A 17052-nucleotide genomic window follows, 5' to 3' on the forward strand; every position below is an offset into this window, starting at 1 on the left:
TCTCTCACTGTTGAACAGCTTTTAACTACCTTAATACAGCTGTATCAGCAAATTATAAATATTACCATAATATTATCAGTTTAGCTTGTTAATGGTACAGTAACAACTTGTTTTGACAAGGTGCAAAAAATATCCACATATTCAAGAAATGTTAGACTTGTTGTTAATGTCAGACCTATTTGTTCAAGCTTGTTTATTTTGACGAATGTCTTCTTTAAATATATAGCACACTCTCTGAAATTTTTATTTTATAAATATGATCTTTATGTATTATCCAAATGAATATATCAAGAATTAAGCCTAAACTTACACTGCAAAAAAATTATCGTAATTTTAATGGTAAAAGACTGTAAAAATGCTACGGTAAAAAAAATTGTTAATTGGTTAACAGAAAGTTTCCGTACTATATACGGTGAATATCTGTAATAGATCTAATCGTACATTTATTGTCATTTTACAGTGAAATACAGTTACATTTTTGTAACTGTACAGTTTTTGGAAGTGAAATAGAATGTCATTGTGTAATTTACATTGAAAAACTGTAAATTGACATTCCCAGAATTTCCTGCGTGACAACTCACATTTGATGTATTTTCATTGAGATATGTTTTTCTTAGTTTTTTCGAATCAGTTATGTACATTAGGGTTTTGTTACATCTAATGTTGTTAATTAATGTTTATTGCATTACTTTAGTGTCGTGTGTTACCATGATGGTGTTTTGTGTTTGTGTGAATGACACTGTGCACTTTCTTTAAATTAGTATTGACCTTCTCATCTTGTGGAAAAGCTGCTTGTGATGAGCTTTGATTCATCATGTGACTTTCTCATCACCACCTGTTTTTGGTGGTTGTCAGTGTATTACAAAGGTACAAAACAGATGTTAGTACTTCACTGAGTTGGCAAATTAACATTACATCAGTTAATGAAATATGTTTTTTACTGTAAATTTAAGTTAAATCTGTCAAATCTAAACTGTTGGCAACCACAGCTGCTGTTTTTTTACCGTAAATTTCACAGAATTGTTGATAAATTCATATTTTATGTGTATTCTCAGTTCTTTTATAATTACTTGATGGCTCATCCATGCCGCATAAATATAGCTTCTTTTTTAAAATAGGCACAATTCACCACCACATTAATTGCAAATTAGTTTAATTTTAGTTGCACTGTCCTAGTGTTGCTTGTAGTGTAAGTGAAATTTGTAAAATAAAAAAAAGAGAGAAACTGCAGGCATTTTGTTTAAATTTTTTGTACATTGAAACCAAGTTTAAATAATGTACCAACATGTTTTTTTTAAAATCATATCAGGAAGTAGCTAGCATACACGCATCATTCGCTTAATATTTGTAGACCTTTAAAGTGAATAGAATGTTTTAAGTGGTTATTTTGTCCTGCTCATAGTTAGTGGGAGTCACGGCCAATTATGTCTCTAAATGTCGTACAGTATAAGGTCAAAAGTCGCTGTGCTGTATTAAAAAGGTGACAGTAACCATTTTGGAAAGGTCAACCACTCAGTTTGTTTCCAAAGGCGAAGTGCCACAGTGATGCCTTTGAGCTTTTGATTTACTTTATATTACATTTAGGTAATGATATAGCTCCAGTAAAATTCTACATCCAAATGTTCTTAGTTGTCCAGTAAGATTTGAAGTATGGCCTGTGGTCTTATTTGCATTCATGCCAGATTTTGAGTAGATGGTTAGTTAATTGTAATGAATGGCTAATTTTGAAGTGGTGTCCTTCTCTAACCACTGAACACACATGTCATTACATTACATGTCAAGAGGACTTTTCAACCCTCACTAGGTTGATTTAAAAGCTTTTGGTGTGCACATACACTAAAGTAAATGTGGGCACGTCTACATCAGATGTTTGCATTGTGGTGGTGTTACTTACTTTTTTTTTCAGGGCCAGTCAGATAACTTTTTTTGTTTAATTTTTTTGTTAAAGGAACTTTAGGAGTTGTATATTCAGCATTGCTGTTTTATGAATCACAAATTATATATTTAATTTACACAATATATTAAACCGAGATCACATCACTTTTTTACATCACAAATTTTAGGGCCAGACTCTGTAATATTTTTTGCAAGAAGTCTTGTGCTTAGTAAGGCTGCATTTATTTGAACAAAAATAGTGAAACAGTAATATTTAGAAATATTGTTGCAATTTAAAAAAAATAAATTTTGTTTTAATATATTTCAAGTTAATTTATTCCTGTGCTGTGTCTCCAAATTACTCCAGTCTTCAGTGTCTCGTGATCCTTCAGAAATCATTCTAATATGATGATTTGCTGCTTAAGAAACATTTATTATTATTATTATGCTGAAAACAGATGTGCTGTTTTTTTACAGTAGTGTACTATATATTCTTATGAAACACAAAAGTACAAAAATATGAAAATAATTCTTAATTGTTTTTCAGCATGTATACAATCTGAAGAATTTGTTCTGTTTTTATGTTTTAAACTTCAGAGTTGTTAATATTCTTTTTTCACATCGCACAGCATGTTTTTGAAATCGCACTATAAACATTAACATTTTAACAGGTGCACGTGCCAGTCACTAACCTCAGTGACTGGCACTTGAAACTTACATGGTCATTAAAATTTCTCATTAAGGTTTCTTTAAATTAGTGTAACCCATGTAGTGGTGGTGGTGGTGGTATGTGTGTGCGAGACAGAGCGAGAGACTGGAGTTTCAATGCCTCTGCTTCCTTTTGTCCTCTGAGTTGACTTCTTAGGAGCCCATTGCCGGAGTTCCATACATGAGAGATCAAGAGTTACCAAGGTGCTTAGAAGATAGACACAGACACACACTCATTTCCTTTGCATGTCAGAGCCCTGCTGGGGTTTCAGTAGAGGTCACTGACACCACCAGTGGAGCTTTCCCCTAAATGAAAAACCAACCCCTGTGTATGTGTGTTTCTTTCTGAAGTCCTACATTGCATTGGTTTAGCTATGATATTATTATAGAAGTATGTTAAGATGTAACTGACTCCATCTTATATTTATATTCTCTCATTATGGAATAGTATCAAGAAACATATTAGTCAGGTGAAGTATTTCAAGGTAACTTGAATGGTCTTCCACTTGGTCTCAGTTGTATAGTTGTATGTTGTATAGTTTCTGAGCTAAAGAAGTTGTTGTCTGTGTGCACCTGTAAACAATGCTGAGGTAAGATGAAATACCCTTTTCTTCAACTCATTCCCATCAACTAGCTACAGCATTAACTTGTATTGTAACAAGATTAAAATATATTTGTCCTGTGGATTAGCATTCTTTACCATCCCTTTCGTTCCTTTGCCGGACCGGTCTGTGTATGTGCAGCAGTCTTTTTGATCTGCGGTGCGTAGTGAGGACCCTGGCTTGGGTCCGGGCATCCGAGGGCCTGGTGTGAAATCGGCCTGATGTCATCCCTTTTGTCCTCCGTTTGCATCCCTCACTCCTTTAATGACGTTTCCGAACCTCGCAGGCGCATTCCTCAGTGGTCCATAGGAAGCGTTTGGAGAACTCAGGGCAGAAAAGCACAGTGGGAGTGTTTGGAGTTTGGGGGGTTGAGGGTGTGTGGATCTTTTGTATGGAAAGCAGATGAGTAGACATCCGTATTCTGATACTTTTCCCTCCATCTCAGGCTTTTCTGTTGGTTGTCTGAATTGCCATGATATCAGGCAAAGTTGAAGTTTGAATACATTTTTTTTTTATATAATTTGATAGAAATGTAGGAATGTTGCCATTAATGAAGCACTCTGTCATGACCAGAAGTGTATAATCTTGATGTGTATCTTGATACAACAGTGTAACTGTTTGGACTACAGTTTGCAATCACTAACAATAGTGTACTTCCTTGCCCTAGACTCTTCTGAGCATTATATATGTGCACATAATTTACACTTGAACTACCCTCTCTCTTTCTATATATATATAATATTACTGTGTGTGAGAGAGAGAGAGAGAGAGAGAGAGAGAGAGCTGAAGGGGGTGTGGGCAGGATTGGGGACTAGTCAGAGGAAATGAGCCACCTGCAGCCATGACAGGAGGTTTTGACCTTCATTTGGAGTTTCTTTCTTTCTCTCCCTCCCTCCCTCTTTCCTTTTCTCTCTCTCTCTCTCTCTCTCTCTCTCTCTCTCTCTCTCTCTCTCTCTCTCTCTCTCTCTCTCTCTCTCTCTCTCTCTCTCTCTCTCTCTCTCTCTGTCTGTCTCTCTCATTACTTTGCTCACATACTTTTGCTCTATAGAAATCCAGTCAGGGACCTCTCCCCTCAACCATTGGGCATCACTTCCTCATACAAGGAGTGCTAGAAAAGAAATGTAGATGAGGCATTGTCATTGAGCAGGTCAGTGCATGGGAAATGCCAGTTGTCTGTGCCCCCCCACCTCCCCCAGAGGACAGGTAGTCTATGACCAGATTTTTTGTTTATTTTTAACTAAGGATCATTTACATATTTTTAGAGAAAGTCCAGTTATTGTTTGAGTCACTCACCTGCTATAAAAAAGACAATATTTTATGCCTTTAAAAAGTTGTTTAGATGTAGTCGAGTCCTGATGTCTCTCCTGCAGACCCTCCGCAAACATTATTTTTATTTGTCACAGCCAACATCGTTAAATCACTTTGTAGGTTTAAAGGCTAATTTTCTGCTTTTCTTTTGTTTTGTATGTAAAAAATAAAACAGTTTTTTGGTCTACAAAGTTTGTTTAAAGTTTGTTGGTCGGATAATATTATAAGATATTGAATTAGGCCTACAAAGTTTGTATGAAGTTTGTTGTATAAAACTTGCATAACCAGATTTTGCTTTTACCCCTACGTATTTGTTTCAAAATTTGATTTGATCAAAAAGTGTAGCCTACCTTGTATAATTTAATTTAAATGTTTTTTTCGTTTTTTTCTACAAGTCTTAATGATTTGTTTTTTGAATTAATGTTATTTTGCGTAACGCTTTCGATCAAATCCAGAGTTAAAAGGCTGATATGTAACCAGGGAGTTATTATTATAATAATATATTTCGTCTGGTGATTGAATTTGTTTCTGACCTTTTATAATCAGTTTATTTTTTGAGATTTTGAGTTGGTTTTATTCGTTAATGTTGCACATTTAAGTTAAATGTTAGCGTCCGGTTTTAATGTAGCCTAAAACTGCAAAATTAACTACAACAGTCTACATAAATAAATGCGGATAGCAGTTATTTTCAATAAAGTTAACAATGAATGTTAATTAATGCTTTTGTCAAAAGCAGGGGTTCTTCATATGATTTTTTTTGTTGTTGCTGGAATTAGTCTAATAAAGATCGTGTTTTCTAAAAAGCAGTAGGCCTATTCATTATCTAAAAACTTTTCTTTTTTTTTTCTGTCCAATGTTTAAATACAATAATAATAATAATTTCCATGTTGATATGCGTACCGGGAATATCAGTTTTTGTTTTGTTTTTTGTTTTGTCCCCCCCCCCCCAGCTGAAAATAGTCTCCGTCTCCCCGAACGTCCTGTTATTTCGGTCCGGCAGATGCATGCTCTTAATTTGTTAATAGATTCCGTATTTTTATAACTATGATAACGTAGGCATAAGTAGGTCTGGCATATTTTTATACGGCTATGAGCAAGCATGACTGTGGGCTACCGGTACATAGGTTTTTTTCTTTTCCTTGTGTGAGCATTTCATTAGGCTAAGTGGGAAGCAAACTAAATTATAAATATTTGTCTGTTTATGTTGTTTGGTATACTGTGAGTGATTTTAAAGGCTAGTTATGGAATAAAGTCCACTTGTAAGGTATCCAACGCTTTTGGGGCAATGACTCTGTCTCTGTTGTCCCAGTCATGGGGCACATGGGGCAATGTAAAGGGTTAGGCTACAACAAAATTTTGCTGATAAAGAGAATTCAGAAGTTAAACAACTGGGGAAAAAATATCCAAACGATAATGCGTTTGATAGTGGTTCTTATATAAGCTTTATCTGCACTGCTTCTCCAGTCCTTATAGGCTACTGCTGAGGGTGCATTACCGACTCACTCCTGATTTGGTAAAGCTTTGTGTGCCAGCGCCGTGACGTCATGTCCGCTGGGCTCAGCTCCCATTTGATGAGAGGACGGCACGTTCTTTTCAACCAAAGAGCAAGATAAAACTGGAGCGCGAGATGGTTATTAAATCTTAGAGAAGAAGCAAATAAAGAAGCTACAGAGACATTGAGAAATATTATTCTTATTGTTTATTTAATTCTTATCAAGATTTCAGGAGGCAGTTAATTACACAATTAATACGTACGTGATACAAATTATTTACACATATAACAAACAGTAGGCTACCTGTAAACACAAAATAAAATTGTATTATCTTAATTTATCTCTTTTTCAGCTTTCAACATAGCTTTTATAGATAGATCTTCGCTGATGAGTAAATTCATTCGGTCGTATATCAGATAGAAGGCCATATTCATAGATATGCTCATATGCAATTTAACTAATACTGTTTCTCTGATTCGGCACAGTTCTGTGTTATTAAGTTCGCACTTGAACTTGTAAGGCAAAGTGTGTTAAGTTTGGTGGCTATATAGCTAGTCCCACACTCTTTTCAGGTATAAAACAAAGAGATTCAAAAAGTAAAAATTCCACAATTTGGTAGGCTATATGGATACAGTCTGCAACTTAAATCTCGTTCATACCGTTTTAACTTTTCTAAACACGCGTGAATATGCCTACATGACAATTTGCAGCTTTCATGCAAAGGCCCCAATACCGCTTCATTCACATAAAGAAGTTATTGCAATATAAATAAGCAATTTAAACACCTTAGAAATCTACTCTCACATAAAAAGCAACACCGGTCATTGGATAAAGTTTTTTTTTCACCCTTAATATAATCTATATAAATACATAACAAATATGAAGTCAACATTAAAACAGTATTTTAACATCTGTCATACAGTAAACAGCTGGTTTGCTTTTTTTTTTTTTAATCGATAGTTGTGTGTTTTTATATAGGTTTATATTTATATAGCCTATTTGTTTATATTTCTGTGTGATGTGTTGTGGCGCTTATCCTGGCTTTTGTCAAGAGTGCGCATAAGCGAAATCATTGTCAGTGCTACACGTTTATAGGCAGCATTATGATGATTAAAACATACTTTGCTACAAAAGATGATTATATTGCTCTTTTATAAAAACTATGCGATTTAAGACGCTGCGGTACATTTGTTTATTTATTTAGCGCACTAGTTGAAATGTTTTGACCAGGCTATGTTATTTCGTAGCTATTATATGTTAGGCTTACCGGGTAACCTACAATGTAATGCACTGTTAAAGTAGTTCTCGCGTGTTTTTGCGATTTGTTTTCCCCCCACCCTCAATTTACTCTTTAAATGAACCAGGCTAAGACGGTGAACTTATTTACAAGAAGAACAGTTTTTTTTTCTTCTTTTTTTGAAAATTCCTGCTGAGATTGCGACGATTGCTGCGTCCATTTTGTATCAAACATCAAACCAAATGATACGACAAACGTGGAAATAAAACAACTCTAATGCATTTGATATCACAGTTGCCTGGATGCAGAAGAAAAGACTCTTTGGACTTAAGCAAGGTTTTCGCATTTTCCCCACATAACTATTAAATGTATAAACGAGCGTTGCGCTATAGTGGAAAACGCTTGGTTCTGGTGACAGCATGACAAAGAAGAGCGATAGAAACACTTGTTTCTCAAGAGAGCCACTCTGCCCAAGTGCAAAAAACGGCTCCTAGCCTATTTTTGAAATAATTTGACCATTATTTCATAAGAGAATTGTATTCAATAAATGTATTTTGACATAATTCGATATAGCCTCTATTTAACGTCATTAATGCTGGTATATTTATTAACTGGCCCTTTTATTCTTTTGAATTATTGCATTGTAAATATAACCTTGCGCACCCCTCCCCCCTCCCATTCCACCCCACCCATCATCTCCACCCCTTCCCGCTTTCTCTGTCTCAGTCACTGTCTGATTTGTCTTCCTTTGACGTGGTGCTGTGGTTGTACAGTCCCTGCGCCATCAGGTGTATTGCCAGACCGTTCTTGGGGCCGCTGGCTTTTTTGATTTTGGCCCGCTTATTCTGAAACCAGATTTTGATCTGAGATTCATTGAGGCCCAGTTCCTGCGCCAGACCCTGCCGTCGCTGCTCGGTCAGGTAGCGGTTGTTCTGGAACTCGGCCTTGAGTCTCTGGAGCTGCTCCGCCGTGAAGGCCGTGCGTGGTCGCTTGTCCTCCTTACTTGCGCTTTTCTTCTTTGGTTTACGAGATCTGGGACCTGCGTATGGGGATGAAATAACATACAGTTTTTAGAGCGAAGCACAAATTGCATAACAGGACCAATATATGCTAATCTGTTTTATGTTTATGCAGGGTCTGGAGAGAGGGGGCTGTAAACATGTTCAACGAAGAGTAGTAATTTATGAGTCTGTTTTACGTAGGCTTTATTTATTTATTTATTTTGCGTCACATTAGGGTGTGAGCAGTAGCCTATGGATCTCTCTCTCCCTCTCCCTCTCCCTCTATCTCTCTCGCTCTCCCTCTTTCTCCCTCTTTCTCTGAGTGGAGGCCATTAATAGGTAATGCGGGAAACCTCAGAGATGAAGCAGAATTTTGATGAGGGATTCGCGCCTTGCTCCACATGGACATTTCTTAGTTTTAAAAAAAAACCTTTTTAAACATCGAAATGGAATGAGTGGTCATATAGCGATCATACGTAAAAATTAACCCATTCGACATCATAACTGGTTATGACTGGTGTAAGTCTAGATCACTCTATGAAAATAAACACAACACAAAATTGCTTAACGCTCCGACTACGGTTGGATAATTATTTCATGAATATTTTAATGGAAAAAAAAAAAAAAGTTGCGCGAGGATAAGCTGACGTGAACGTAGCCTACAATTTAAACGCGAAAATAAAAATGAAAGACTGGCGCGACAAGGTAGCATATTATTCAACAGCAGTAAACAGTCCAGTTGCTTTCCTTGAACGAAAATAAAAGGATAGACCTATACAAATGGTAGACTTGTATGAAACGCACTCTCTCGTAAATGTCTCAATCAGCACTCCAATCTTTCATTTAAGATGTAACTGAGATATCATAAATTTAATATTTCCAACAACAATAACAAAATCGACGGACTAGGCTAAATGACCAACTCCGAGTTTGCTCTACGATGAATTAGCATTCAGTAGCCTAACTATAATGGTTTCTTCTGTTTTGAAATAGTAGCAATACAGTTTTAGTTAAATATTCAAGTTACGAAATACTTTACTGCGCACAAACACTCACGAGCAACTGCTAACTCAGAATAGTAAATGCAAGGCCTGCTCCATTGTCAAAAATATGCTAATGAAATATCAACAAAGACGGAAGGCTTACAGGGCAAAACCTTTGACAAAACCAAAAACTTGTGTGTGTATGTACAGCCATTCAGCGTTAAAAATGCATTTCTGTAATATTTTATTTACTTTAGTCTACTTATATTTAATTAAAAGTAAATCAACCTTGACACATTCTATTTCTCATCTCTTCCTTCAAACGATACCAAAAATATTATATCCACCATTCAATCCCAAAGCAAACGGTATGGAATTAAAATGAAAGACAATTACAATATATTAATAATAGCCTAACTCTAAAATAAGTATAATCGAATTTGCGAAAATTTAGTTAACTTATTTTATAGCCTACTTTTCTGAACGTTTATTGACGATCTTAAGCCTGTTTTGATGTTTTTGGACCTTTGTCGTTTTACTTAAGCAATAGATGATATAAACCCCATCGTAATGTTTCAGTATAGCCTATAAATGTTCAGAAATATGAAAGATATGAGATTTTATTTATTACGATATGTTTAGTGAATTGTTTATATTTTCACAAATGTGGCGGTTTGTATTTCAGCTTTTTTGGTTTGTTTTAGAATTGAAATGGCCCTCTAAAATTGGTATACGTGATAGTATAGATTAGATTAGATTAGATTAGATTAGATTAGATTAGATTAGAAACCAGTATAGATAAGAACTTGTAGAACTTTGGATGCATTTAACAGATTTCCCGACACATGCTAGCCTATATAAGAAAATATAGGGAAACGTACCTGACGATGGCCTGTCCGAGTAGCGTGTGCAGTAAACCCAAGCGGGCCACAGCATAGACTGACTAGGGTGTCCGTTTGAATTGCTCTGTGAACTATCCGATTCTGAGCCCAGGCACTGATCCACATTCTCCCCGCGGGGTTTCAGGGGCTCTTCGCTCTCTACCTCAGCCTTCTTTCCTCCGCTGCTCGTATGCGTTGTGGAAGTTCCCTCTGCTGGAACAGTACTTCCCACCTGTCCCGTGCTAGGACCCGTAGGGTTGTGATTCTCTCGAGCGCCGTGATTGCCCTCATCGCGCGTTATGTTCGCTTCTTTCTTACGGCCAAAGTCCGGCCGCAGGATGTTGTCGATGAAGAAGTTTGTGATTCTGTGCGGGAGCTGCTGGTTCCCTGGAGCTTGCAGAAGGGGTCGTATGGCACTGTTGGACTCGTCCGCTGCTCCTCGCTGTTCCGCGTCTCTTGCGCTCTGCTCATTCTCATCCATGCTGAGACACACTTTCCACGTTCCGTCCTTAACCCTTTATCGCTCTCCCGCACTCAGGCAGTCGCACCCCACTCCGCGGGCGACTCCGTCCACTTTGTTCACTTCAGCAAAATTTCAAAACTGAGCAAGAAAGTCTGTCAGTGTGTTTTAGCGACAATAAAAAGCCTTTGCGCACCGTGGTCACAAAGGAAAAACATAGTTACGCCTTCCAGTCACGGAATGTTCTCTGTTTAAGGTTGATAAACCGTAACTTTCCAGTTTGGTGCTATTTGTTTTATGCGCAATGCAACTATCGAGGCTTCAGTGGCTACTCTGAGAAGTGGGGCTCCTAACTGCTCGTGAAATACTTTCACTCTGGATTTTTGTTCTTATTTTTAATACGAGCCCCCAGTGACGTTACACTCCGGTATCCAAGACACGTGCCTTCAACCAATAGAATAGTCTAGAGTTAGTCACATGGCCCTGATTCGCGAGTAACAGACAACACTCATCCTTGCACTTTTAAAGGTACAGTGCTTCACCGAAATCCAAATTCAGACCGTGCCAAAAACGCAGCCTGCATACTGAACACGGACTTCACATTTTTTCCCCTCTTAATCATAGAGGTGTACTTGTAGCGTAATTATTTCTGCTGTGCATGTTTTTATGCATGTACCTAGCCTATCATTATCCAGATTTGGTCGTCAGCTCTCAATCCGAACGCACTCACGAAATCGCAGATTTTAAAATCCAATTTTTTTCAGAGAAATTTTTTTTTGTAGGCTACTGTTGAGTACTGCTAAGTTTTTCAGCAGGGGAAGTATTTTATTGTATCATTATATCGCAGTTTTGACTAACTGTAAAAATTGGTAATGTAGGCCTATAACACAGAATGCGTCAAACCAATACTGGAGAAACCGTTTCCGCAATGGAGTTTGCTGTTTCCAAACCATAATAACATTACAGTTTTCTTAATGTTTGATGCAGACATTTTACTTATATGAAAAGCAGTACGAAAATGTCCAGGTTCTCAATATTTATAATGTTAGCCTAGACTACAATTCATATGCTGTACAGCAATAAAGATTTTCGTAATATTGCACTATACAGAAAGAGTAAACGAAAACGGATATGCACGCATGCAGCCAGAGCTCTTCATCTGTCGATACGACTAGTGTAGTCCATATTTTTAGTGTAATTAATTATTTCATGCTCATTTCTTTGGACAGATGCCTTTGGCTCTTTAAACTTAACTGCTTATTTCAAAGAATATCAGCGTAGTCACGCCAAAAATGAAATTGTAGAACAACTTTCACTCGTTCATAAGCCTTAACCCTATAGGCACGGTGGCAACGCTGGAACCTTGTATAGCAGATACGGTTCCTGTCCCGCGCTCTCCAGGTACCACAGCAAATCCATGCATCGCTCACATCTGTGTGATTCAGATTAATTTGATCACACAACCTCGAGTCGTTATGTCTATAATGAAGGGCGCCTGAGGAGCATTTTTGGCTACGTTGACTGTAACCTACTATGTAGCACATCGAAATCAACTATAACAACGACTTGGTTATATATTTGAGCTCTTAACCATTTGTAAAGACATCACCTTGTTGGAGCTGCCAATATGGTTAGTCTAGTTTCTCCCAGTGAGCGTGCAGTAGCCTATGTCTTTTCTAACTGAAGAGGTTTCTGTGATTGCATTTCTCATTATGAAGTGTCTCTGGCGAGCCAAGACCATGCAATCCCTTTTCAAATTGGTGCACATTATCTGCCTAACCACGTCTTTTTAATGCCACTAACAAGGCATATCTTATTTCCTATTTGCAAGATTGTTTCCTTTAAAACTAAATATTATATCACATATAATATAGTCTTTCACTGTGGTTTCACTGAGTACAATTGTTGGAGGGACTAAAGCGGTACAATAGCCACTGGCCTGTTGTACACCTGCTCTTCTCAAGTGTGGAATGGACACGGCTCTAATCTAAGGGTCTTCAATGATGCATTGGTTTTAGGGGCATTCTTCTACAACGATTTTTAATCACCCGCAAGAAATTCACCGTCGACTTCATGCGCGGAATGGGTAAAAGACAATAGAGAAATTGACAGATCGCAAGCGCCGTGGCCTGCCCTCTATCCCTCTCTCTCTTTTGCCACAGTCAAGCCTGAAACACTCGCCCTGGTTTAGGCGAGAATTGCAGTGTACTCTTTTTTTTTTTTTTTTTTTTGCGCATAGAAAAAATAATTAGCCTATCCGACACGCATATCACAACAGTATAACAGCCAGCGCTAATTAAAATATAACAACAATGCAACCGATCATTATTGTGCTATTAGGGATTATATAAATGAACCATCCATGTGTCCTCCTTTACCCTCTATACTTCTGCTGCTTCATCATCTATACTGTAGGATATGTAGGCTATCTTGTGATTTCATTGATCCAATATGAGGAGTCCCCTCCCATAGCAACAAAACGCAGGTTAAGCGATGTAAGCACATAGCTTTACTAGTAGCTATACTTTTACTGTTGTACAGCAAAATAATATATAATAATAAACCTAAAGTGCATCTACTTATGCAAAGGTAAATCCTGAATATTCAACTTTTTATGCTGGATTATAGGCTATACATCATATGATTTAATATACGATGCCGTTTCAAGCAGGCCTGTCAGTGCTGATCTTTCATATCACGTTAATTTGACACTATATCTGCTATTTTGGGGCCAGTTCTTTATATGACAGCCTTAACTGCACTGGCAACACTAGTCAAACCCTGTGCACAGGATTAAGGCCATACGTTGATGTTTTTAATTGCCGTCATGATCCTTTCCGTCTTTTGTGTTGACTGTGTAGCCTTCACTTGCGCTTCCTGTCTATATGTTGTTCTCCAGAATGCGTAGTAGGCCTACCCTGAGGGATATTTCATTATCCTTATTCATCAAACATTTTGGTAAGCTTTTGCATTTCACCGCGCCATGATGCCCAGACAAAATAGTTTGGTCTGGTTGGCAATAATTCTACCTCTTCTTGAGCACTTGAAGCAAATTGAAAATTTTCACACAAGAATATATTTCTAAAGAATTTCATTGGATTTGCACCTAAGAAACGTTCAAACATTGGGACAGCAAGACTTCTTAAATTATCTTAAGGAAAATGTTAAGAGCATAGGGTATTGTCAATTAGGTTGAATCACGTTCAGTCTTTTTAAGAAATTAAATAGGCTATGTGTTGTTTTTACATTGTTAAAAGTAACCTTTGGTGATATTATAGAGAGAGGCTACAAAGAGTTTAAGTCCTGTTTTCAGCGGTATCTTTTATCCCAGAAGCCTATGTCCTATTTTTTATTTTATTTAGGCCTATATAGATTCCATGTAGACGTAGGCTACGACAAGGTTTCCCTATTTCGCTTAACATAGACAAAATAACGTCCATAGCATAATTAGGCTAAAGTTATCCACATTGGCTTAACAGAACAATTTTCAAAATATTAATAAAAAAAAAAAAGTATTTAGTTATGAAAAATGAATATGCTATTTAGTTGAGCTATTTTCATGTTTGTAAGATGCTTTTTTAATGTAAAAAATAAATCAAAAATAGCACCAACTGGCGTCCCATAGGAAAATGTTGAAGTGATGTGCCGTTTGCTCTCGAAAAGACCGATGATCTCAGTGTTGATAGAGGCCAATATAAAGTCAAAAATATGATGGATGGAGTCAGCGTATAGAGTTTTATTTGAATAGATGTTTTATATAGACTACCAGTTTATTTAGGAAATGCCTAGTGTTTGTCCCTCTGTGCGTTGTCTTTGGGCTCTCTTGAGCTTTAACGCACAGTATATGCCACTGGTTCAGTCACTACAATAGGTGCTGACGCGCTGACTCGATTTGTGAATGGAGGCGCTGGTGTGTGTGTGTGCGCGCGTGTGCGTGTGCGAGTCTTGGTGATCCTAGAGCTTGCAGCTTGATATAAAGGATAACACACGCCCCTTAACTCTCTCACTCTCTAACTGTCTTGCTCTCAAAAGACACACAAACACTCATACTAACACGGTCAGTCAAAGCACGCCTGTGATATGAGTCCTGACACCATGCAGGGCAGGATCCAGCCAACCACCAGTCTAGGATCTGCAATGACAAGATGACAGTTGTTTTCGATGTTACACATACATTTATTTTCTTCCCAAAGATTTGTAAAAGGTCTTTACATTTTACGATTCGAATAATGTTTTAAAAAATCTCCATACCTGAGAAATGCGAAGTGATTGCGCCAAAAAATCATTTGGTTGGCTATACCTAGCCTATCCATAATTTGGTCCAATACCAAAGAGTGAAACCAGTACTTCTGTGGGTATTGGCTAAAATAAATGCATGACTGATGCTTCTTGTTTTAAATCCAGATTCCTCCATCAAAGCCGGGGAACTGTCGGGGTCCGGATCCTAGCAGAGTGGACACTTTGAAAACGCCGGGAGGATAGAGTTGATAGGTTTTAATGCTTTTAATTCTAAAGCGTCTGATCGTCCTGGCGTAAATAAGTCTCCTTTCAGTCGACACAGTCTTGCTGTCCCTGACCCACCGTGCATGTGGCGTCCTCCACAAACCGAATTAAGGCTCTTTAGATGGGATCAAGTTAATTGAATGCTGCTCCCATCTTGAGACCCTTTTTTGGAGAAAATTGCTTCATTGACAGTCAAAGCTTTAGCCTTGTATCTCTCTCCACTCATCCCACCTTGAAGATTTCAGTGAATTGGAGAGACAAAACGGTTTTACGTGCTTGAGTAGACCCTTTTTTTCAACTAACTTTAAAAATCATTAATGATGCTTATATTTTCAGACACGGCTAACGTCGGTTGGCTTTTCAAATGCAAGAGAGTGCCACAGGTGCATTTTCACTTTCACAAATACCAAGCGTTTTTCTCCGTGAAAACTCGCATGTAGAGCGCCTCTCAAACATGTGTCAGCCCACATTATATTTCATCAAACGCTTTTTTCCCTTCAAATTAGTTTGCACCCAGAAAGTTTTAAAATGGTCTACACGGTTACGAAAGCCTTGTTGATCGTTCTTATAAATATATTATTTATGCACGTTTGATCTATAATCATAAGTTGTATTTAGATTATTTGTTTTTTTATATATAGGCTATATATTATGCATTGACAACACTGACATCCGTAAATAAATTATAGCCTATATCCATGCATAGGCCTAAACTATCGTTGTCTTTATTCCATCTTGTTAATTTCGTGCCATTTAAATGTTGTTAATTTTTTGTACTTTATGGAAGTGTTAATCAAACGTCTGTTATTTAGGCTACAGTATTTTTATCATTTTACTAAGATGAAGTTAGCATGTTTGTAAATACTGACTTTTCTAGTTTATTACACTAAGTAATCTGAGTTTCGTTTAAGTTATTTAGAGGTGATACAAGATGAAATAAAATTATTATTTAAAAAAAAGGTAATTAAAATTTAATTGCACGTAAACATTTAATTGATTATAAAAACATTAATCCTTGCTTAATTCTCAATTTCTTTTAAGATAATGTGTCTATAGCCTATGCCAGCCTAACAATGTGAGAAAAGAATTCGTTAAAATGTGTGCCATTTACTGTTCTCATTTCCAATTCATTTGAAAATAACAACATTTTCTAATACAAATATTATCAGAATAGCCCTATGCCGTTTTAAGAAATTCGTCTCCCATTCATCTGTTTGCTAATGCTTTAGTGTTTGTAAAATAACGGGTAACAATAATTATTAGTATTTTTTTCTTTTTAATAATTTCTCTTAAAATACACGCCATCAAGTTAAAACATAGGCCTATAGGTTTAAAATGTCCCTCAAATTGTGTAGCCAAATGGCTTTGATTGCTCTGCTGATTATTCGCCCGGTCTACTGATAAATAATATCTAAAGCACAGTGCTTTGTATATAGGCTAGTTCTTTTGAAAAAAAGCAAATAGCCTATGCTAAAGAAATGAAAATAATATTTTTCGAATATAGCGAATATTGTTTTGTTTTGTTTTCGTATGCGCAGTGGATGTTTGCCCCCTTTTTAAATATGAATAAGTGTAAAGGTGTATATGGACCCTTCACCTGCTGGGAAATCTTTATTGTGACAATTACTAAACACCACGTGTTGGCTATACACGTCAGGGTTAAGGTTTTTTTAAGAAGAGGAGGGAGCGGGTATGCGAACATAACCCATAAAAAAACAATAAGCAAATACTTTAGCGCTTAGTCCGCGTGCTATAAGTTACTTTTTCCGATGTCTGAACACCCTGGGTGGGTCACAGGATGCTATCATGGTTTCTTCGCGGGAGTTTAGATGTTTCGAATTCCATTGGCACCTGTTTCACGCGCTTGTGATTGTTTACGACCCTCGCGACAAGTGTGTCGCGTGACGTGCGCAATAATCACTTGTCTCTAAACACTTTGCCCACTTCCACTTCACTGTGCACTTGTTGCTTTACTCACTTTGGCGCGTCACTCATTTTTTA

At 37.1% G+C, this 17052-nt stretch overlaps 1 protein-coding gene and 1 long non-coding RNA gene across 2 annotated transcripts in view; one reads left to right on the forward strand and one right to left on the reverse strand.

The window, feature by feature from the left end:
• LOC311078875 overlaps positions 1–17052 on the forward strand; it is a 37868-nt gene that overhangs the window by 16560 nt on the left and 4256 nt on the right. The gene's annotated exons all lie outside the window — the stretch shown is intronic.
• On the reverse strand, positions 6199–10890 carry en2a (engrailed homeobox 2a). Its single transcript, XM_084109049.1, has 2 exons — positions 10089–10890; positions 6199–8262 (listed from the first exon to the last, which is right to left on the reverse strand). Exons 1-2 carry the CDS (start codon positions 10567–10569, stop codon positions 7946–7948), a joined length of 798 nt encoding a protein of 265 aa, XP_083965175.1. The 5' UTR covers positions 10570–10890; the 3' UTR covers positions 6199–7945.

Source organism: Abramis brama (assembly GCF_963993115.1).
Source record: "Abramis brama genome assembly, chromosome: 3".
Taxonomy (NCBI): Eukaryota; Metazoa; Chordata; class Actinopteri; order Cypriniformes; family Leuciscidae; genus Abramis; species Abramis brama.

Coding starts and splice junctions, on each gene's coding strand:
- en2a (XM_084109049.1), bottom strand. CDS start 10,569: ATGGATGAGAATGAGCAGAGCGCAAGAGACGCGGAACAGCGAGGAGCA. Junction 8,263..10,088: donor CTCGGACAGGCCATCGTCAG/GTACGTTTCCCT, acceptor CCCCATACGCAG/GTCCCAGATCTCGTAAACCA.